The sequence below is a fragment of the Ochlerotatus camptorhynchus genome, unplaced genomic scaffold (genome assembly GCF_037179485.1).
Source record: "Ochlerotatus camptorhynchus isolate MF236.1 unplaced genomic scaffold, CSIRO-AGI_Acam_v1.1 ptg000114l, whole genome shotgun sequence".
In the NCBI taxonomy this organism is placed as follows: Eukaryota; Metazoa; Arthropoda; class Insecta; order Diptera; family Culicidae; genus Ochlerotatus; species Ochlerotatus camptorhynchus.
In genome coordinates this window covers 129,027-153,688 of record NW_027040604.1, presented here as the reverse complement: position 1 = coordinate 153,688, position 24,662 = coordinate 129,027, and the positions used below count along the sequence as shown (strand labels likewise).

At 37.6% G+C, this 24,662-nt stretch overlaps 1 protein-coding gene across 7 annotated transcripts in view; it reads left to right on the top strand.

The window, feature by feature from the left end:
- The window catches only part of mtg (mind the gap), a 239,022-nt gene that overhangs the window by 197,170 nt on the left and 17,190 nt on the right, over window positions 1-24,662 (top strand). For all 7 annotated transcript variants that reach the window (XM_065220052.1, XM_065220051.1, XM_065220045.1 and 4 more), the window contains one exon: window positions 10,818-10,951. In XM_065220052.1, coding sequence (XP_065076124.1) covers window positions 10,818-10,951 — 134 coding nt within the window. The remainder of the gene's footprint in view (window positions 1-10,817; window positions 10,952-24,662) is intronic.

The following is a 24,662-nucleotide window of genomic DNA, read 5'->3' as shown; positions in this document are numbered from 1 at the left end:
AAAACAGTAACATAGAAATCCCCTATTTTTTTTTTAAATTTTGGTCGGGATTTTGTTCTAACTAGTTCTCTGTGCACCTGTGTAAATTGGTAAATATCTCATTTCCAAATGAACCGTGGAACCTTATCGAATTTCAGGCCACTGCACAGTGGACCAAGAATATAATCTAGCATTAATAAAGCAGGGATTGCATCCAATTAAGTTAAGATTAATAGCGCACAGCATATCCTTTTTTGTTAGCTGTGTACTTCCAGATGATGGTTGTAGAACGTTCCATTTTATGAAAAGTTCCATAAGACATCAAAGTTCTATATATTCAAATGCCAGAGATATAGGGAGTCTTGTAAAATTGATCTGAAATTTATTCTTGAAGAATACAATTTATTTTAGCGTATCAAAATAGAAATATCAATCAAAATGTAAAACATATCATGATTTTCAGAAATAATTTTAAAAAAATAACGCAAAACGTTATCAGTTATTCAAAAAGTACATCAAATCAATCAAACCCTAAAAAAAATCTCAGAGGTATATTGAAATATATTTAAGACATTCGGATTTTAAACAAGCAGTTCAGTATGGATATTATTATGAATAGTTAATAGATAAATATGAAATTTTACCTAATCTTTTGAAAAAAATCTGGTGTTTAGCAATTTGAAGATTTTTTCCCTCCAAATTATAGGAGCCAAGAAGCTTTGCTGAAGACGTCATCTTACTTGCAACCAATCACAGCATTATTTATTTATTCCTGCTGGATTTCATTCCTGGCCCACTGTGCACTGGTGAGCGTAGTTAGTAAATTCACGTGAAAATTTAATATAAGCTGTGCTCCTCCACTAATTTATATTCAATGGCGGATTTCCCACAACTTTAACAGTAATAATGGTTCCCATAAATTATTAACCATTAAATAAAACTCGCCAACAACGTAGCATCACATTTAAAGGCACCGTACTGCGTCCATCCTGATCCTACACAAAGAAGGGCAATCAATTTAAAATCCTTACACCCATTAAATTTGCATTTTCCTCCGCAAGAAAGTGTTATCTTTTAATTACCTCCATAATATTGAACATCAAAGCGTGTTGCCGTTGTTTTGCATTGTTGAAACTTCGCGGGTTGGTATTAACTTTAACGCTTACAACCGCGCATCATAATCATAATGGTGTTTACAGTACGATGTTATTACATAAACGAGCACAAAGTTGATTCATGTGTTTCTTTCTCAAATGTCGGTTTGTTGCCGCAGTTAAGTATCCTCGCTCGCTGCTGGCAGGTGTGAGGGGATTGTGCTCCTTTTTTTCCTTTTAGGTACCCGTAAGACGGGGTGACATTGGGCCAAAATTGAAAAATGCTTATGATGCAAATATCTTGAATATACAGAAAATTATGACTAGAATATGTTTCTTGAAATCCTGGAGTAAAGTGTAGATAACATTAACAATATGAAAAGCTCTTCATAAAGGGATTTCGTAAGAAGTTCGACAAATTTAAAGGATTGAACATTAACAAGTTTTTTTATTTAAATAGTTCTGTAAACACACTTTTCTGTGAATAAACGAGGCTTACATGCGATCTTTAACTATACATACAAAGTATTGCGCATTTCACACCAAACTGGACTAATAAGCGCGCTTTCACTTATTAAAAAGTGTGATTAAAGTGCTTCCGTCTAATCGTCTTGGTGTCTTCGGTGCACTTATTTCCTATGATCAAAGCAATAAGTGCTCCGAAGACATCAAAACGATTTGACGCAAAGGTGCACTTATATCACACTTTTTTGCATTTTTGAGGCAGTCCAGTTTCAGACGCAATCAGCAATACATTGTTATGTTTATGTCTTAGCCCAATTTATTATTTAATTTTAGTTAAATGAGGTATCAATTTCAATCAACCATTTCCATGACAGTCGCAAATACAGGGTGTCACAGAATAGATGTCACTAAAATAAATTTAATTTAAAGCAAAACTCCATCCAAATCCAAATTTGAATATTTATATTCCATTTCCATTATACAAACAAGTCATACTGATTCAAGTCCCTAGTGATTTTTGTTTAGAACTTAACGCAATCGGTTTACAAATCCATTTTCGAAAATTGTCGCATATTCAAAGAAACGTTACTTGAATAGATACCTAGTAAACCCCGTTCGTGCTTCCTATATATTGTAGCAAATAGCCCAAACGAATTAATCAAGTGCAACTTGAGTTCTATATCTACTAGCATGTCAGATCTGTATTTTAACTAGCTCCCGCATAACTTCACTGTGCTGACAAATTAACTGAAAAGAAACAAACAAATATTTACACTTATCAGTGCTATGATTGATTTTTCTGTAAAAATTACACCTTTGAATTAAATCCAGTAAATTAAACATTAAACTATGGTGACACCTATTCTGAGACACCCTGTATATCATTGATTAATAAATTAACATGCCTAAAATTGTTTTCCTAGATAAAATATGAATGTTGTAAGGTAGGGAACGAAATTCTATGGCCTCATGTCATCCCCACCTTACGGTACTGGTTTAGATGTTATGTTTGCCTTTGCACGGAGCTCTTACTCAAGGGTGCTGACGGCATCGTTTTAATGAATCTGTTATACGTATGTAACTATCTTTCTGTTCTCTGTGCTTAGAGCTAGTGGATTATCTACTCGCTTTTTATTTACGTCATTATAATATGGTTAACTTAACAGGGTGGTCAGCAAACCTGGAAATCCGGAAGAAAACGGGAATTAGATGGTAGAACCGGAAAAATCAATAGACCTTATTATAAATTGTAGTTGGTTTTTTGGTTTTTGAATTTTCAAGTTTATTATAAGGGAACATCCACAAGTTTAGACTCGCCCTCGTAGTCTATTTTTCTATACCTAATACATGGCACGACACAACATCTGAAACCCCCCACTCCCATTGGCGTAGCTAATGGGGTCGCCAAGGGAGCTAGCCCCCCTCCAGAATTATCCAGGCAACCCCAGAATTTTTGGTGTTTTTTGACTCGCCGGTATTTTGTCAAGCTTGTCAAGTTCTATGTTACTATTTAACAGCGATTAATAAAATTGAACCTCCAATAATGGTTTTTTTTTTAAAGTTCTTTCGGGAATCTCTATATAATTTCAGGGCACTTTTTTGAAGCCTCATTGACTTGGAATAGTTGTGGAAATTACGCACAAATTCAAGAAATTTCGTTCGTGGAACTTCACGAGAAACGTAGAAGTGCTGCAAACATTGTAGAAGGAATTTTGAAAAAGTTCAGGGAATTTTGTAGAAGATCAAAAATAGTACAATAAACTTCTAAGAACTTCAGGGATCCTCGCTTCAGTTTAAGGAACTTCGTTGCAGTTTGTCAGAGATCATACTTCAAAAAAGCTCCATGAACTTCCTGGAGGTTATGGGAACTTCGTTAAATTTCAAGGAACTTTCCAGTTTCCAGGAAGTGCAAATATGTTCAGAGATCCTTGTAAAATTACGAGAGGTGTAAAGAAAATATGGAATAAATTCAGGGAACTTCGTAGAAGTTGAGGAAATTTTGTAAAACTTAAGGGACTTTTGTAGATGTTCAGGAAACGTTGTATAAGTTTCAGGATATTCTTCGAGCCATCCTTCCTAGACAGCAGGAAATATTCAAAAGATCTCCATATAGACGAAGATATTAGTAAAGTTCTCTGGACATTTTTCCAAAACTTCAGCTTGATCAAATTCCGAGGATCTCCAACTTTAAAACATTCAAATATTCTTTCGAGACTGTAAATTGCTCAGGAAGTATTCAAATTTTTTCCAGCTAATTGAATCTTATGCTAATGGCATTCGAAGTCTGATATCTTAAAAACCTGATAAAATGAAATTATGACCTGATTTTTCATAATTTTTGTCAAATGTCTATATTTTTCGAAATTTTTGTTTTTTACTTTCTAATATAGAAGAATTTTCTCCTAGAAACATACTGTAAGTCTCAGAATCTAGGTAAGTTTCCCAAGATCTTGAATTACGAATTCGAACGACTTTAACAGGGGATTCAAAGCTTGTTGAAGCCTATGATATCAAAACCTTTTTTTTTAATACCTAAAATTTATTTTTTATGAAATTTCTTAGATTTTTTCTGGCATTTTGCTGCTTTTTGCTGTTTTTTTGGATCTGAAACGCGCTTTTGAAACAATTTCTAGGCCCTTACTGTTAAGTACAATCAAGCGCTTTGGAATTACGAGTACTGCATATAAATGGTTTGAAAGCTATTTGTCTGACAGAACTCAACGGACTGTTTTTAATGATTCTGTTTCCAGTCCCGTGGGGAACAACCTTGGAGTGCCCCAGGGAAGTGTATTAGGGCCCCTTTTATTTATTATGTATATTAATGACTTGCGACGTGTTTTACGGTTTTGCGACATTAACCTTTTTGCAGATGATACTGTGTTATTCATTGCAGCTAAGGATTTAGAAGTTGCCGTCTCACACTTGAATGAAGATTTGCAGTATCTAAGTAGATGGTTGAAGTGTAAGCAGTTAAAATTGAATACAAGTAAAACTAAATTTATGGTAATTTCGCGGAATCGATTAAATGAGAACGTCTCTGTTGTAATTGATGATGAGACTATTGATCGCGTTCAGGAGATTAAATATTTTGGCGTGATTATTGATGACAAACTTAAGTTCAACTCTCACATTGACAATGTCATCAAGAAAATTGCCAAGAAGTATGGAATTCTATGTCGATTGAAAAACGATTTAACTATTGCCAGTAAAATACAGCTATACAAATCAATCATCTCTCCTCATCTAGACTTTTGCCCATCCATTTTATTTCTGTCTAATGCAACACAAATATCGAGATTACAGCGCTTGCAGAATAAAATAATGCGTTTGATTTTGAGATGTAATAGATTCACTTCCTCAACTTTGATGCTAGACGCCTTACAATGGTTGTCGGTGAAGCAAAGAATTGTATATTTGACTATGGTGTTCATTTTTAAAGTAGTTAACGGTTTGCTGCCTCGATATTTGTGTGACCGAATTGAAAGAGGAAGTGACTTTCATAGATATAATACTAGAAACGCGGATGAAATAAGAACACCACATTTCTTGACTTTTGCTTCACAGAATTCATTATTTTTTAAAGGAATAAATGTTTTCAATTCGATGCCTAGACACATTAAACGTTCAACAACATTAGCAGAATTTAAGAGACATTGCATTTCACACGTTAAAACTGTCTTTTGAACGGTTATCCAGTGATTTTTTTTATGAATTGACAAATTATGTATCTTGACGAAGTTATTTTTAACGGATTACTTTGTATGGATAGCTGTTATAACGACTTTTTAATAATTATTGTAGCACTGCAAAAACTATTTTGTTCGCCACGATGGTGATGATGGTTTTTTGATATATGATTTAATAGTAGTAGTAAAAAAAATAGTAGTCTACAAAGGTTTGAGCCTCGCGCGCGTATTACGGATATAGAGGACTGAATTTAACATTTGATAAAAAAAAAAAATGCAATTTTGAAGCTTATTTGGAAGATACCTTGAGTTAGTAGTAAGTTTTCTGGCAAATGTTGGGGGTTCGTGAGCATTCCTGACATTGCTGAAAATTATGATAGCATCAGATTGCGGGGTTACTAGTGTAATAGGATGCTTTGTTGATTGTTCATTAACTCTTGATTGCTTGTAATACTTATGAATATTTTAGGTGGACAAAAAGGCGAACTAAGAGGGGGACGCCTGAGCTTTTCAACATTTATATCGCTGTGAAGCAACTGTAAACTCTAGAGGGAATTTATATCTGTAACTGAAACCAGTTCGATTTTGTTTGCCAACCTGGTTAAAATGTCATATTTAATTATCTTAAAGATAAATCGTCCAGCTCAAACCTTTGTAGGGGTAAGAGGTGGGACCATCATCATCATCATATCTAATTTGTGTAGTTTTTATTATTAGGTTAAACATATTATAATTATAGAAATTTTTACTTAATTTATTTTTAATTTTCATGTTCTAAAAATTTTATGAAATGACTGTCTAGGAAGGATCTCAATTTTATCTTAGTCTTAGAATTATGACAATTGATCTAATTTCATTGAATGTTAAGATTTGTACATCGACCTATATCTTGAACATTTTCCTAAGTCCTAAATGTATGAAATTTATGTTGTGTGCACTTTACCTTGAAACATGGTAAATAAATAAAGTTATAAAATTCAAACTCTTTAAATTTAATTTTGGTTCCTATGTCTGATAATGAAATATTCAAAATCTTAATAAAAACCTTATAACAATATTCATGGAGTTACCTAGCTCTGAGAATTTTCTTAAGTTTTAGATGCTTAGTTTTATGACATACGGACGCTATGTGATTTCATTATAAAAAGCATGAACAAACGATCATTGCATGTTCAAAATCAGTAAGCTCGAAGTTTAAATCGTTGTTATGAAATAAATATAATCAAATTGTAATGTAATATGTAATATTATTCACGAGTTTTTACTTAACGTAGCGTAGCAAAATAAAATACAAGCTACAAGCCCCCCTTCCTTAGGCCCCCTCCAGAAAAAATTTCTAGCTACGCCAATGCCCACTCCCCTCTCAAATGGTACGTCGTATATGCATTTACTCTAATAAATGATGTGGTTTTTGCATCAACTAATTATAAAATTTGTAAAAATCAATTTAATATTATTCCATTTAAAATCAAAAACATTTTTTTTCATTATTGCCTTAGAATTCCGGATTATCATGGGATTCATTTTAAACTCACAAGATACCTAGCTTTTCTCGTACCATGAAATGATCTTCGGAATTTCTTTGAAACTCCCCTAAGAATTTAATTGGAATCCTCCATAGGTTAGGTTAGGTTATCTTTATTAGCGAAACTTTCAGCCAAAGGCTTGTTAATCTCTTATCCTCCATTGAAGTCCTCCAGGGAATTCAATTCCTTTGAGAAATTTTTCGACATTTCAATCAAACCTCTTCTCAGGAATCCTCTTCCTTTTGAGATTACTCGGAATTCCGTTTACAATTCCTTTTGAATTATCATTAAAATTCTCTTGGAATTATCATTAACACTCCGAATACGATGCCTCTAAAAAGCGTGGCTGGTGCCCATAGCCATTCGGGCCATAATTATGACATGACCCCAAATTCATTCATGTATCACAGTTCCTAATATTTTTGAAAAAAAAATTGTGGAACTCTAGGATTAGTTTCATGGATTTACCAGTTTTACGGATGTTCAGGATGATTCAGAGGACGGTCCCATTGCCATCTGGATGCATTTTTAAGTCACGACCCAAAATTCTTACTTATATCACAGTTCAAATTGAACTGCAGAGCTCTAGGATCAGTTTCACAGATTTTACGGTAGTCCCGGATCTATTGGAAGTCCCATGGCCATCCGGGTTCATGTTTACGTCATGACCCTAAATTCTATCTTATATCAAAGTTCAAAGAGTTTTCGAAAAAACGCGTTAGTTCACAGTTTCATGGATGAACTACTTTTTCGGATCTTCCGTCCAATGGCAATCCAATTCCATGTTTATGTCACGACCCCAAATTCATTCTTATATCTCAGTTCGAAATGTTTTCGAAAAAACCGCGGAGCTCTAGAATCAGTATCATGGCTGGAGCACTTTTACGGATCTTCCGGAGAACGGTCTCATGGTCATTCAGGTCCATGCTTATGTTACGACCCCAAATTATTTCGTATAACACAGTTTGGATCAGTTTCGGATGTTCCCGATATTCCAGACGACGGTCCCATGGCCATCCAGGTCCATGATTATGTCATGACCCCAGTTTCAAATTCTGTTAAAAAAAACCGTGGAGCTCTAGGATCAGTTTTGTGGATTGGGTGTTAAGGGTGTTCCAGATCTTCCGGAGGTCCGATGGCGTTCTAGGTACATGTTTATGTTACAACCCCCAATTAACTTATATATGACAGTGTGAAGTATTTTCGAAAACCCGCAGAGCTCTAGCATCAATTTCATAGGTTGATTATTTTTATGAATGTTCCGGATCTTCCAGGGGACGGTCCGATGGCAATCTGGTCCATGTTTATGTAACGACCCCAAATTCTATATTATATCAAAGTTCCTAATGTTAAAAAAAAAACCATGGAGCTCTAGGATCAGTTTCGTGGATTGTCTACTTTTACGGATGCTCCGGATCTTCCGGAGGACGGTTCAAAGGCCATCAGGGTCCATGTTTATGTCACGACCCCAAATTCATTCTATCAGCATAGTTCCTTGTGTTTTTCAAAAACTGTGCAGCTCTAGGATCAGTTTCATTAATTGGCCTTTTTACGAATATTCCCGATCTTCCGGAGGAAGGTCCCATGACCATCCAGGTCCATGTTTATGTCACGACCCACATTCTTTCTTATACCACACACACTCAGGGCACCTAAATTTACATGAATTTTTCTAAGTGTGCAGTTCTTAATGTTTTCGAAAAAACACGGAGCTCTAGGATCAGTTTCGTGGATTGCCTACTTTTACGGATGTTCTGGATCTTTCGAGGACCGTTCCGTTGTCTCCTGGATTCATATGTAGGAGCCATGACTATATTCTGGCTAATTATGAACATTTGTGGCCAATAATCTAAATTATAGATCTTAAGCCAGTTGCAAAACCCATAAGCACACCTTTAAAAAATAAACGTGTTACGACTCTTTTCACTAAAAAAAAGAATGCAAGCCTAGTTTCAATATTGTTACAATCAAATTAATCTACAGACTCTAGGAATTTTAGAGGTACAACACTTTTTGAAATTCACCAAGAAATGGCAAAGTTATGCCATTGCAAACTTGCCGTTAAACGCTTTTCGGAGGCTTCGTAGTCGGCGTAAGGTTTTTTACCCACCGTATTCGTAATGTTGGGAAATGTTCAAAATCCGTCTCATTTGTAAGGGGTACGTGGGCAGATCACAATTTGAAGTAAGTAGTGATCTTCTTGTTTAATAACATTGGAAATGTATTGCTCAAAACTTATTTATTTGCTTGATAGGCCGAACTAAACCTATGGCATGTATTAAATGCTCCCAGGAAACTGACACAACAATTCACATTATAATTCATAAAACATGGCTGTTAGCAGTTGCATTGAGTCCTCAGAACCTCATTGGTTACACCTGGTATGGTACGGCCAAGGATGAAAAGCGTAATAATCAGGAATTTTATATATTTGGCATCATCTAAATCCTTAGCTGCAATGATTAACACAGTATCATCTGCAAAAAGATTAATATCACAAAATCGTAAAACACGTTGCAAGTCATTAATATACACAATACATAACAGGGGCCCTAATACACTTCCCTAGGGCACTCCAAGGTTATTCCCCACGGGACTGAAAACAGAATCATTAAAAACCGTCCGTTGAGTTCTGTCAGACAAATAGCTTTCAAACCATTCATATGCAGTACTCGTTATTCCAAAGCGCTTGATTGATCTTATCAATAAGGACCTAGAAATTGTTTCAAAAGCGATCCAAAAAACAGCAACAATCGTATCTTTACACTCCAAGTTATTTTTTTCACTTCGCTAATACCAAATTCAACGCGATTTCACAAGAATGACCTTCCCGATATCCCGATTGTTCTGGTATCAACAAACTATTACTATTTAAATACTCCTGGCCTTTAACAACAAGTTCCAAAATTTTCTCTAATATGTCCAACATGTTGATGGGATGAAACTCTTCGGCTTTTATCAACATGGGTGGTTGTCTGTTTGCCATAAAATTTCTAAAAACTTCTAAAATTTCCATTTAAAAGAATATATCTCGGTTCAGTGAGCAGATAGAAAAAATCTTTCGTTAGAAATAGTAATCTGTATAAAATTTTCTACAAAACTACAAACAAGGAAGGCAAACATTGGTAAATCCTTTTCCTTATTTTTAGTTGAAAATTGACGCCATAAAAATTAAACAAAATTAACTTTCTTGACCCAATTCAATACCAAACTTTGTTTTTGGAGTCTTATACTGCAATAACATGGTATTGGGCTACTTTATATGATGCATTTTCTTAACCTTTTGAACACATTTTTCGGAAGTGTCCTGAAAAAAATAAAGCGTGCAACCTCTAAACATTTTTTTAAAGATTTTACACGGTATTGATTATAATAGCCTAATCTATTAATCTGTGGGTGAGCAAGCTAACTATTAAAAAAAGTATTTTACGATATTCTTCTTCTTCTTCTTCTTCTTCTTCTTCTTCGCATTTCAAGCTTATCACTTGTAGCATTTTACCTTATTGCGTGCTTTCAACTTAGTGTTCTTGATGCACTTCCACCGTTATTAATTGAGAGCTTTTGATGCCTGTACCATTTTAGCATTAGTATAAATATGTGGCAATTAAAATCATACTCTATTGCCCAAGGAAGTTGCTAAGGATAGTTTAAAGAAGTTGTACAAGCTTTTATGCGAATGTATTACAAGTAATGTTTCCATGTTTGGCTTGTAGGAAGGTTGTGGAGCAAGAAACACACAAGACATTTTATTTTCTCTACTAGAACTTCTGAATTTTTCCGCTTCTATCATTATCTTTGAAATCCCCAGTTATTCTTATTTTATTTTGCCCAATGCGTTCATCATCAATTTAGATAAAACCGTATCCATTTATCATGTCGTCTACCAACGATGCTCCGTTTCCACGAATTTGACTTACTTTGCGATTAGAGCTCCAATCTCTCTCTCTCCATTAATTTATAAACATCCTTCCTAAAAGGCCAAAACAAAAAAAAAAGTATTCCGCTTCGTTTACATAATATTCTTAACGAACTCACGTTTTTCCTCCATCATCTTTTTTTCACTACAGGCTTCAGCGTCGGTGACGATCTGGGCTTAGCCGAGTCGCTCGGCAACGTCGAGGCCAACAAACGGCGAGCGCTGAACGTCCGGACCGGTGCCGGTGTCAACAACATTGGGGTGCTGCCTGCGTCTAAACAGCCGGTAAGTGCAGGATGAGAGTGCGGCGGAACAGAGAAATGCTGTGTGGGTCTTGATGTGGGATAAAAGCTATTCTCTAGCCGTGAGGTGTCTCTGGGTGTGCTCTTAGGAAAACAAACCGCAGCGTGGGGGAATGTGGCGAGAATGTGCGACTGAAGGACTTTCACTTTCATTGAGTTATTTAATGTGGTCCGTTAATATTTTTTGTGGGATTGCAGGGAGGTATGATGGGGATGGTGATGACGGCACTCTGACGACGATGATATGAGAGAGATAAGAGAAAAATGGAAAATAAATGGTGATGCTGAGCTGTCATGTGCCGGAAAACCGTTCTTGACGGGTAGTTAAATAAATGGGACAGCGAACGAATATGAGAACAATGTTGATTTCCATAGGTGCACCGAAATTTATGGCTGTCGGATGTAGGAAATTCGTGACAGAAAAGAATGGCGCTCATTTATCATATTTGTTTTATATTGTACAAAGGGACAAACGTAATCATCATAAAAACAGTGTGTTTTAAATTAATTTTGGAAAAAATATCGGTTATCATACATCATCTGAAAGAGCTTCGTTTTCCGAGAACAATGATGTTGTGCTGATTCCATGGACCTTCACCTATTCAGTAAACAATTCTATGTGGTCTGAATCGGCAATTTAGCATGCAAAAATATTTACTCCGTCCCTATTTATTTTAGGGGGTTAATTAATTATAATTAATTTATAAAAATGATGATTAAAGTGGTCCTTATTTTAACTTAAATCGGGAATCTAACGTTTTTGTTTTAAGTATGTGTGGCTACATTCGATTTACGGTTTAGCGACTTGCAGTCAAATTAATTGTTTGTAAGAAAGTTTGAATATACTAAGGGCACCGGGGGGATTCGAACCCACAATTCCCAATTGCCAATTATACAACGGTGGACCTATATGGTCTATGGATGTATTTCGCTAATGACATTTGAGTTTCGAATCCTGTAGGTGGCTACATTCTGCAGCGAAATTGCAGCAGAAATTATTTAAATCATCTTTGCTGAATACACCATTTATCTTCATTTGACCATGCTAAATTGAGTCATGAGTGTTTTAGTAGAATAAATGTATACCTTATTACGTTTAAAAAGAGAGAGAGAAGGATTAGTAATTTCCATTTAATTCCACTACCTTATTTGCTTATCCTTGACAGATAACATCAAGTATTAGTACAGTGGAGGCGAACCAGCCCAAGGCTGAAAGCCTCATTAATAAAGTTAAATAATAATAATAGTATTAGTACAAGAAACTGAAGAAGCCTGCTCATTGTAGACGAAATACGCGTATCTGTCAAGGATAAGCAAATAAGGTAGTGTAATTAAATGGAAATTACTAATCCTTCTATATCTCTTTATACAGGTATTCTACTAAGACGCCCACATTCATCAGGATTCTTATGACGTTGTTTTTCCATTAAATTTCACTACTATTGTTTCACTTTCACTACTTACTTTCACTATCACTTAAAAAAACTATAACATATACGTATTTCGTTTACTACTTGCAAACTTCTTCAGTGTCTATGACTAGACCGCTGTGTTATGGGTTAAAATTACTTCTTATTTTTGAATGTTAAGTTATACCCAAATACTATGTTGAGTAAAAAAGTGCCCCATAATTTTCTCTACAACTTATCTGAATAACACTTTTTTGAAACATTTGAAACTAAAAAGTCAGAAAATACTGATTTTTTTAGGGAACCCTAAGTTAAAGTAGAAAAATAGTTGTGGCATGAACAAATGAAGAGCTAGATATTTATTAAAGCTTGAAATAATGATTTGTTCTACAACTTTGCTGAAGAATGTAGCTACCTATAAGTTAAAACAAAAAAGTTAGAGTAACGACTTAAGTTAAAATGAGGCCCATTTAATTATAAACAACTTCTACGAAGACACTAAATGTTTGCGCCGATTATGATTCTCATTGATTCCCTACAAATTCTTCTGAGAGACAAATTGGTTACAATCAACGGTTTTAGAGTTATATTTTTTGAAAAAAATGCATATGTGAAAACACATACGCCCTTTTGAAACCTAGTCTTGCATCGAAATGATCTCTTGACCAACGGAAAAAAATTTCTGCTATACCGCAGACATTAAAATCGGAGATGATTATTTGGCAGATAATTGCTCCATTGGGAACAAGGAATTTCCTAAATCTTGGCGTGCGCGAGAGCAGCAAATTATGCCCTGCACGATCCAATCAGATTCAATGATTTCTTCGATGTCAAAATTTCTACGGTTGCTTTTCGTTACCGAATTCAACGGAGTCTGCACGAGAGTTGAACCGATCCGAACATTTGGATCAACTCGACGTGGAATGATGGGTGAAATTGCATTATGCAATATAGTATTCCACTTTGTGACGAGATTTGCTTGCAACGATGGGCAATGACAATTATATATTTGGGTGCTGATGTCGGGATTTTATGCCACTTTAGCTTTTCCCCATCCAATATCCTAATTCCATTAGGACATCATTCAAAGCGAGTGCATGCAAATTCGTTGACAGGAAAAAATTCATTTGAGCAGCGAGTTGTTACCAGATTATGCATCGGGCACACTCGGTTGACTCACTTTCATGTGCTGGAAAACAAATCTCCACCAATGTGTCGCTTTTGTGGAACTCAACTTACTGTCATATACTTGTAGATTGCAAAGGATTTTTTTCAAATTTAGGCAAAATTGTAGAATCTACGGGACAATAACAATTGTTCTTGCAAACACCTCCAGCAAAGAAAAAGCACAAACTACTGAATAAACACGAACAAGTAGAAGAAAACGTCATTTCAAATCATCAAATCTGTTTCCTTTTACGTGGCGTATTTCCAATTTAGAACTCTATGTTTTTATAATGCCAAAATATATATATTTTTAATATGCTAAACGTACTGATTCTGTAGTATCTAGTCACACCCGATAAATTTGAAATTTCCGGGCGTAATTCCACTTTCACAAAATTTGCGAAAGAAGATTCAAGCCGGAACAATAAACACAAAATTCCAAGGGCGTATTCCCACACGGCGTATCAACAATGTTGGCAGTTCAAAGGGTGTAAGATCCGGGAGGCCAAGTCATGAAATGGGATTAAGAACCGGTTTTCTCGATATGGTGATTTTTGAATTCCACCCTTTTCAAATCTTTGTCTAGATTTAGTCAGATGAGATAATAAATAAAATAAATAAATAAATACGTTATTAAATAAATAGGGTGAAATTGATTATTTATTCTAAATATGATAAATGATAATGCTATCGTTTTTTTTAAGGTGATTGTGATCACTACTAGTTCTGGCGGAGCTCCAAACACTTTGCGTCAGTCGCCCTATCCAACATCATGATTTTTCATACAGAAGTTTTTTGGAATTTTTCCAAGACACGATGGAACGCTGAGGCTCTAATCACTGTCACTTTCTCATTTAAAGTTACCATTTCACCTACCGTCCATGCAAACCAAGTCCAGTAGGGCCCAATTAAAATAAATGATTTTGTGTTTTGACTATGTTGGTATCGTAAAGCTTAAGTCTTAAGGTCTCCTATTTCTGATTAATGTCATCATCACCTCGAAATTTCAAAAGCACAAATATCACATACAACATACAATAATCAAACTGGAACTCTAAGTTTGCTGCAGTGCAGCAAACAGGGAGTTCCAATTGCATGAGCAATGTCGCAACAGTGTCCGAGATTTGTGCGCTAGAAAACCTGAAATTGCACTGCATCAAACAGGGATTGCATGAGCAATGTCGCAATTGTGTCCGAGATTTGAGCTCTAGGGCATATCAGTCATCATAACGGCCATTTTTCGACTCTTCAAGTAACCACCTTAAGGACTTCTACCGACACTACATAGCTCCTCTAGGCTGAGAATATTTTGGGTAATGATTTAATTTTAAGGAATTTTTGTGAACGAACTGTGAACAACTCTATTACCGCTCATAATGGTCAAATGATATAGATTTTCATAATTCTCTATGCCTTCGAAACGACCGCGCGTATTCGGTTTAGACTTTGATTTAAGATTAAGATTAAGTACGTATAAAGCAAATGATAACTAAGTTTATTCGATTGGACCTTTACACATAAATTAATTTACAAAACACTGTTACAGTGTATCTACGTTATACTCAGCTTAAAATAATCTTTTTCAAAGCCTTATCACTCCATTTCAGATACGAAACAGAATGCGTTTATAGCTGAGTTGCTAGGCTTTACTTCGTTGTTAACATGAAAGTTATGTAAACTCGCGAAAAAATATGGGACCTGGATATTTTCAGCAATTCAACCTTCTATATTTAGAACACTTCGATACACATTATACCTAAATCGTATTTATTTCCACCAGAGTCTTCATCCGGTTCGTTGAACTCAATCGCCCAAAATTCCCACTGTTTCATCGTATCGTAACCACCCGTCCGATGATCTCAATCATCACTGTCGCTCGCTGCCTTCGGCGGATATCTCACCAAAGAATTTCACTTTCTTATTAGCATAATCGAGCGCAACGCATCTCGCGCACAACGTCGAACCACACGGCAGAGCAACGCTCATCACCGTCACATCTACACATCGATGATGATGGTGGGATGCTGAGCTCAAGAGTCAAGATAACACGGCGAAAAGCCGTAAAGAAGAATCGACGAAAAACAAACCACCGACCGACTATCGGCTATACCTGGGTCTATTTTATTGCGGCCGTCGTTCCAACGTCAAGTACTAAACCAACCTGCTGTGGAAATTAGTTCCGTCCTCACAGAAATCGCAAAAATTTCCATCCATTGAGGAAAGTGAAACTCAATCTTCTACTGTATTTGATCAGTGGATTCCTCCGAATCAGAAAGCTTACCATGATTCTCCATTCACAGTTTGCTCACGTCACATGCCCCCATCCCGTTACTGCGTGTTGTTCGGTGTTGTGTTGCCCAAAGGTGAAATTATCACATTCACCGTCGTCACCGAATCACCGTAAATAGTTGAGTCATCCAAATGGTTGGAAGAGGGATGCTGCAAGTCTGCATAAGTAATTCAATCCACAACATGCCATGGCACGCGTTTATGTTCCATCCGGGCATTACCGTGCCAATACTTTGAACTCGTTATAGAGCCGGTAAGCCCCGTTCCATTTGAAAAAATAAAAATAAACGGTAGAACATTATCGTGGAATCGAGATTTTCCACAGCTCCAGTAACAATTAGGAACATCTCCGCAGAAGCCGCGCGGCTCGTTGGCACGTGCGTATCATAAGCGGCCACGGTTTTGTTTGCCGTTGCTTCTTGTACCCGTCAGGTACCTACCTACCTGTCTACAACCGCGATAATGTGCCATGTCATTTGCATGGCATGTTTGGCTTTTAGGTTGCCAAAAAAAAAAATACGCGCAAAGCCATCTCGTTGATGTTTATAAGCCTGTTTTGCCTTGTTCGTTGAACAAGAAAGCACATCTCGACGAAGCCGCGGTTGCCTACTGCTGCCGTTATGGTTGCTGCTAATGACACCTCAATTAAGCGGCCGCTTTATGTGAGTCTACATTATGCTCCTCTCCCGGCTCATCAAAATGATCCTGAGAGGGCTTTGTGCGAGTGTGGTGTTTAAGCAAGAAGAAGTGACGAGTGTTTAGGTGACTACTCGACGAGGGTGGGGCAATCTCACTGGAAATCTACATGATGTACAGGGGTTGTTTGGTTCTCAGAATGTTATGCGGTAGTTTTGGTTGATAAGCAGAGCTTTGGTGGTGACATGCAACTTGCGGGTTGCCTAGATGCCAATCATAAATTGTATGGCTAGATTCAATTAAGGTGGATATGGGGGTGGCTCATATTGCCACGAAAAGGTAATAATCATTGCAGGCATCCCTCAGTTTACGCAAGAGGTTTTTTAATTTTAGGATGCCTGAAAAAGCATGGCTCCATCCTGTTTTAAGAATCGTAGAAATTATAAATCGTTTGTGTTTAGAAGTCACCATATAGTGCTACAATATGAACACAGAAAGAACTAATTGCATCATGTGCGTAGGAGAAACGAATGGAAACATGTTTTTTACTCCATCGGAAATAAGTTAAGATAAGGAGTCCATACATACATATACATGAACGTATAAGCTGCATAGGAATGAAGAACTTTGAGTGTGTTAGGGATGTTATTTCAGAAACAATACAAAACGGAAAGGAACATTCACTTAGTAAAACCGAAAAAGAGGAAATTCGAATTCTCAAAGAACTAAAAACAAAGCCGGTATTCTTAACAAAAGCGGACAAAGGTAATGCAGTAGTTCTACCTATAACCACACATCGTAGCATGTATCTACCTGTTGGAGACTTAATTTAGGCACCTTGTTTAGGTAAATCTGAAATGGCAGTGGATACCTGATTTTTAGTACCTACTGATTAGTATATAAATCGTAGATAAAAAAGGATTCTTCACTGGTGTTGAGTACTCGGCACTGATGAAGTCCACAAGTAGTAGACGAAATACGCGTATCTGTCAAAAGATAAGCAAATATAATGAAATTAAAAGGAAATAAACCAACACTGGATTATCATTAAAAGGCCAATTCAATACACAGGCACTAATTTTCTGTTGTATAATTGCAGTCATTTACAAACAAAAACAGCACACTTTGATCGAGTATAGTGGTCCCATTATAGCATGGAAACTAAGCCCAGCAGTGTGATCTCCTCGCTGTTCGACTTGAGCAAGCTTAATATTCTCAAGTAACAATTTGGGTTTTATCAGGGTTGTGTAGGGCATAATTTAGGCATGTAGAATGCTATAAAACCACGATAAATCTTGCAATGTTTCTTGGGATTGTCCTCAGTAAGGAATCAAAACTAAGTATCTCCAAATGACAAAATGAGAAGCGATCAACGAGCCGAACGATAAAGCTATGTCATAAATAGAAAGCAATAATGATATAATCTTCTTCCTACTGACCACATTTTTTGCAAGCTGCTTCACCAAGTAAAGTGTTAATAGGAATTTTTTTGTTATGTCTTTATGTCGATTGTGATCAACCATGCAACAAAGCAGGCAAACAATATATCATTATCCTTCTACACTGTACATAAATACCATCATCTGTTTGAATGAAACCTCATACCATTCAAATCGAAACATCTAAATCGCTTTTCCGAATGATAGCTGCAACCGGATGACGGTTGTTTTGTAATTCCACTCGAATACAGGATGAACAATATTATGAAAAGGGATAGAGCCTTCAGTTGAAATGCGTAATGCTCTTTGCAGAATGACTGTCATACTAAATGGAAATGCATATGGTATTGGCTCAACCCCATAACGCAAATCATTCAAAACAATGATGTAAATAATTCTATCGAACGTCATTTGCTGATCTGAGCTGACAAACGAGGTGGAAGCATAGCCATTGCTATCAGAGCTAGTACGAGCATGGGTAAAGCATGGAAACCGAAGGTTGTCTATTTTGTGGTGGAGGAAGTTTTCTCCGAGGTTTCCTCTACCAACTGCGAATTCGAATGGCTAGTTATGGCTATTCAAAATGGAAATATAAACAAACGAAATAAATATCTTATTAAAAGTATGTCTTACATGTCATACTATTCGTAAATTGTTGTCCTCCGAGCGCTTTATGTTTGACAGCTTTTCTCCAAATAAAAATCATCCTTTATTTGGATAGCTCATCATCTGACGACGAATTCAACCATAAGACAATCATCCGAAATTCGGATGCATGTTGTTAAAGGGCTCGAGCAATGCGATAATCATTCGAAATATTGAGGATGTTTTCGTACAGTGTGTACCACTCCAATCGAGATGTGTTGAAATTAGAGTTTATCGTGGTATCGTTGGTTACTTTATGTGTTTGGACAGTAGCAATTTTCCTTCCAGCAATAAGATCCAACATTGGGCAAAAAATGAGCCATCTAATGTGGTGGTTACACTTATGCTATTTAACTAGCGCTAATGAGCCAGCATAATGTAAACAGGACATCAGCGTATAGAAGAATGAGTGTGGAGAAGAGCCCGGAAAAATGGTATAGGAAATTGGTCAAATAGAGGAAATGGCTCTAATGTTGGCCTATGAATCTAAGATTGGGCACATCGCTAAAAAACTGCTATTTATCAATTTTACCTAGATGAACGCGTCATAGGGACGGTACTAATGGATATTTTGGTCACTATTGAAATTTTAGTCAATTGCTGAATTTATGTATGGGCCCACATTAGGGGCATTTAGGCCGACATTACATCCATTTCCCCTACCACTTGTCAAACATATTGTGTTACTAATATATATACCAGTTTTGGTGGCTTGAAAATATTACATCTGCCATGGAATTGTTGGACGTTGAGAAGGCGTTCGACAATGTCTGACATGATGGCCTTGTGTACAATCTGTATTGACACAACTTCTCTATCTTCAAAACTACTTCTCGGGCAAATCATTCCAGGTCTTCTTAAACAATTCACCTTCTGATACGTTCAAAGTTGATGCTGGGGTTCCCCAGGGTAGCCTCCTTGATCCTATCCTCTTCAACATCTTCACGTCAGATGTTCCTCCACTTCCGAGTGGTGGTATTTTGTCAAAGTTTGCGGATGACACCTCCATCATCTAAAAGGGTCGATCCGTGTTCTGACGAGAAAACTCCAATCAAGCCTGGATGTTCTGTCAGACTATATCAAAAGCTGGAAGATTTGTATGCAGCTAAAACACAGATCATACTATTTCCACACTCCAATTCACCTCGGCTTGTCCCACCTGGTAACTTAAAAGTCCACTATAATACTCCCATTGAATGATCGAGTGTCCTTGGTCTCACCCTCGATAGAAAGTTACTGTTTCGTTCCCATGTGGATAAAACATCCACCAAGTGCACCATCTTGATTAGGTCGCTCTACCTCCACCCTGTCCCTTAAAAACAAGCTTGCCGTCCACAAGCAAATCATCCTCCCCGTCATTGAGTACAAAACGCCAATCTGGGAGACCTGTGCAAAGTGCCATCAGAATCAGAATCAAAAATGTCTCCAAATGACAAAATGACAAGCGATCAACGAACCGAATGATAACGCTATGTCAGAAGTGGAAAGCGATAATGATATAATCTTCTTTCTTTCTTTCATGACAAGCAGCCCGTTCGACACAGCTCACTCGGGGTGGTTGAAGAAAACGAGCAAATTGTTGGCAAACTGCTTCACGAAGTAAAGCCGAAGATGATACACGTGTGCCAATGGGAATTCTTTTCTTATGTCTTTTCTCGATTCAGATAAGCAATGTCCTCATCCGTGTATATTTCAACAAAGCAGGCAAGCAATATATCATTATCCTTATACCACTACGATCGAGCTATGTTACAGAGCGAGTTTGTCGTGGTAGTCGTAGCAACCGTTTTGTCTGTATCGTTGGTTACTTTATGGTTCAATTTACTTTGATGCTTTTTGGAAAATGTAAAATGGTGCAATGTAAAATCATAATTAACAGAAATAAATATAATCTATATCTATATCTATCGAGGGGGACGACTCTATCTACGATGCAGAAAAGATTGTGTTTTGCTGTGGCTAACTGCACGCACGCTGAGTAGATAGAAGAAAGATTTATGTCGATTTTGAAGATTTCCTGCAAAAAGATGAAGCACGATGCAAGTAGATGCGAGAAATTAAAGATGATTTTTCGAAGATTGATTCGCTAGTGTGAGATTTTTTGAGCATCTAGAATTGAGATTTAGATGTGTCGCCCCCTCGATATCTATGGCTTCTAAATACACATTATTTGTTATTTCTACCATTCCATTCCATCCAAAGGTCATTTATTTTCCATTTTCCAACAACTTTGTCTAAAACATCAAACAGATTGAAGAGACATTCTCATACTGCGATATGTTGAAAAATATCTAATACTCCATTTTATATAATGAGATGAGATTCAAGTTAGCACACATTTTAATGATTGCCCATTGCAAACAATTATGCAAAGCTTAATGGAAATCGAAAAAGGTTGCGTTGCGGTTCCAGTTAGTGTGGAATTGCTCATTAATGACTTTTAACGCCGGTGGTTGAAATATCTCAGAAACTATTTTCGTAGTTTATGGACGCCCCTTGGTAAAATAAATTATTCGTTTATTCGTTCAAAATAAGTGGTGAAGACATTTTTCGGACTTCGAGTTTGAAATTTTTTCCCAGAATCATGCTGGCAACTCTAATGTTAAATGGTTAGGTTAAACGGCTTTTGCAGTCAAGGAGTGAAAGGGAACAATTGACAACCTTTTCATCCTACTTTTTGACTCTCTATAAGGAGTCTTCTTCGAATCTAGCACCAACATTATGCCTTGCAAACGCATTGAAACTGATGTAATTTATAGACTTTTGATGTGTCGGTCGGCTGGTTCAGTGAAGGGTGTCCCACATCAAATTGCATCACGCAAAAAACGCTGTAGAAAATTACCCATGGGGTATTTTCTCTTTAAAATTTGGGTAGAAATAGTTTAGAGTATATTGTTTACACCTTATTTTTATCGCTGCCAGTTTTTTGAAAGTTGAAAAAATGGCGTCACCCGAAAAAGCAACGTCGCGAATTGATTTTGCGCAAGCACCTGGAAAATCCTCAACTCTCTCATCGGGACAACGAAAAAAAAAACTCGGAATCGGCAGTCAACGGTAAGTCGTGTGATTAAACGATACTACGAAACTTTGAGCATCGAACGGAAGGAGAAATGCGGTCAGAATGGATGATCTATTAGTTTTCAGGATCACAAGCGTATCGTGAAAGCGTTTAAGCGGAATCCCAATGCTTCGGTCAGGGATGTGGCCAAAAAGTTGAATCTGGCCAAGTCTTTCGTTCAGAGAGCCAAGGACCGGGAGGGACTGCATACGTACAAAGTGCATAAGGCTCCAAATCGTGACGATCGGCAAAATACGGTGGGAAAGTCACAGGCCCGGAAACTGTACACCCAGATGCTGACGAAGCCTCATTGTGATGGATGATGAAACTTACGTCAAGACAAATTTCCGGCAGCTTCTGGAGCTACTGTTCTTCACCGCCCAGCACAAGTTTGATGTTCGGGAGGAAGTAAGGAAGCAGACAATTTCAAAGCTTGCCAAGAAATACATAATTTGGCAAGCGATCTGCTCATGTGGCAAACGGAGAGCACCGTTCGTGACTACCGGGACTGTAAAGGGGAGATCTACATCAAGGAGTGTCTACAGTAGCGTCTGCTTCCTCTATTGAAGCAACACGAGGGCCCTACGATCTTCTAGCCGGATCTAGCTTCGTGCCACAATTGAAATGTTGTCCTGGAGTGGTACGAAGCCAACGGGGTCACTTTCGTACCCAAGGACATGAACCCCCCCATCGCACCGAAACTAAGGCCCATCGAAAAAAATTCTGGGCATCCCAAGGAGGTTAAATCTGAGGAAGACATGAAGAAAAAAGTGGGTTTTCGTACAGACGAAGCTGCAGCCAGATGTTGTACAGAACCTAATGAGTGAAGTTAAGCGTAAGGTGCGAGCGTACGGTTATGGTATTGAAGATGAATGAAATAAATATGCCAAAAGCTTACTAATGGCATATATTTTATTGTCTGAAAGTTTGAAAAGGATCGGTCAACTAGGTAATTTTCTACAGCGTTCTTTTCCGTGGTGCAATTTGATGTGGGACACCCTTTATTTAGATTCGGTTAAACGAGCTTATCAGTCTTGCAGTGAAAGGGAAAAATCTGCAATAGTACACAATTAAATCAATTCGTCAGTTGGCGTGGAACAGCTCAACTTTGTTAAATTATTTTAGGTCCCAATTAAAAATTAACTTAAATTCCATCAAAGAAACTTAACGGGAATCACAACAACTTCAGGTGCACAAAAGATATTTCTTAAACATAAAACCTCCTTGACAGCACCATCGCCACCACCGCCACAGTCGGAATTACTAAGTCTTAAAATATCCAATTCAAAAGCAGTTGACATCAGCTGCTTCCAAAGGAGCAAAGGAGCCTTTTCACAAATTTAACCTCGAAGATGAAAAGGACAACCTCCTTATCTGTGCGACACCCGTTAACGACCTCCCACTTGTAGAGCAACATCGACAAAGTCAAACGTGCTATTCGTTGTCAATTATCCGAACAAGAAAAGTGCATTCTTGACTTCTCGCCATGTCTACCGCTTTTGCATACCCTGCCCGGCGAACTGATACATTCCAGGGTGCATAGCGCGCAGACAAACACCCCGAAGCAAATTCTAATCTGTGGCAAACGCAGCCAGTCAGCTCAGTCACCTGCCATCAGTGCATTGACATCCAGCTCGTTTTGCTCTTCATCAGTAAGAAGCTGTGTGCCGACGGCAGGGTTGTAGTCAGGGATGGAACCATATCAGCCCATTAGATTGCACACGGGTGTACCAACTGAACGTCTCTGAGTCAGGATCAAAGTGGTCGTTTTGTGCTTTAATGCATCATAAACTCGCACGGCACGACAGCAATATTGCTTTAAAGTACCCCTCGTTTCGCACATTTCAAGCGAACAAACGAGGCTCGATTAAATGCTCGGAATGTGACGATAAGAACATCCTTCCGGGTTTTCCGCTGCTTTGGCTGTGACAATATAGAGTAGTGCCACTGGCGAATGACGGCATGACTTAGGATCAATAAATGCGCTCCCTTTGCTCGTTCTGTTGCTTTCCACGATACTATGCGCCACAGGGAAAAAGCGGAAAAAGAGCTGCATCATGTTTATTCAATTGTTTGTCTTTAATTCATTTCCACTCGGGAGGAAATTGCTGCTTGTATTGTTTTTACTACTGCTCTGTCTTTGTGCTGGTTTTTTACTTTTCCGATTTCTGCCGGCTGAGCTAAGACGATGCTGAGTAAGAGAGGTACGGCTTGTGCAGTCCAAATTGTTGAACAATAAAACCTTTTATAGGATGATGGGACCGATGAGGGTCGGAATGGTGCAGAATCCTTAAATCATGGAGCATAATCCGTGCGATTTATAGCCGACGATCACGACAGTACACGGGGGTTGGCAGGCGAGGAGCAACCCTGTATTATGCAAGCGAAGCATAGTGGGAGTGCAAAATTCTTGTCTGTGTTTTCAGCATTCCCATTCGCAGCTTCTGAGTTGGCAGTGACTTGGCCATCCTTTGGCTCTTCCTGGCGTCGGGCGGAGAAACAAAGCAAATAAAGAATGAAAGCGGTTGTACACTTCAACGGAGAATTGTTTTATGTGTGTTTCGAGAAAAGAAAACTTTTCGAATCCTCGGTGATGTAGTGCTTGGCAGAATTCTGCTTATGGGTATGGGGTGGAATTTTTCTTATGACTTTCGGTGGTGAGTGGTTAAGTTTTGGCTCTTTTTTCTTTCCTAGCATCTGTCAGAAACTTTTCAATATGGATTTGGTGGTTGTTTCGGTTTGAAGCGGAACTAAGTCAATGAAATACTGCGAAGAAGTCAATTCACTTTGAGGAGCGGTTCGGTCATGTTGGTCTGCACAGTTTCATTCCTTGGATAAAGTGGATGGACTTTTGATAACATAAATGGTGTTCGGTAATCACATAGACCAAAGCGATGGAAGTTTGCCGTAGGAGGAATTGTAATGAGAGAGTAGTAACTGCACTAGGAAATTAATCGTAGTTTCTTACGACCAAGGATTCATCCCTGACAATGAACTGTTGTTGGATAAGCATTAGGGAGGGTTAAGTTTGTATGGCGGATCACATCCATC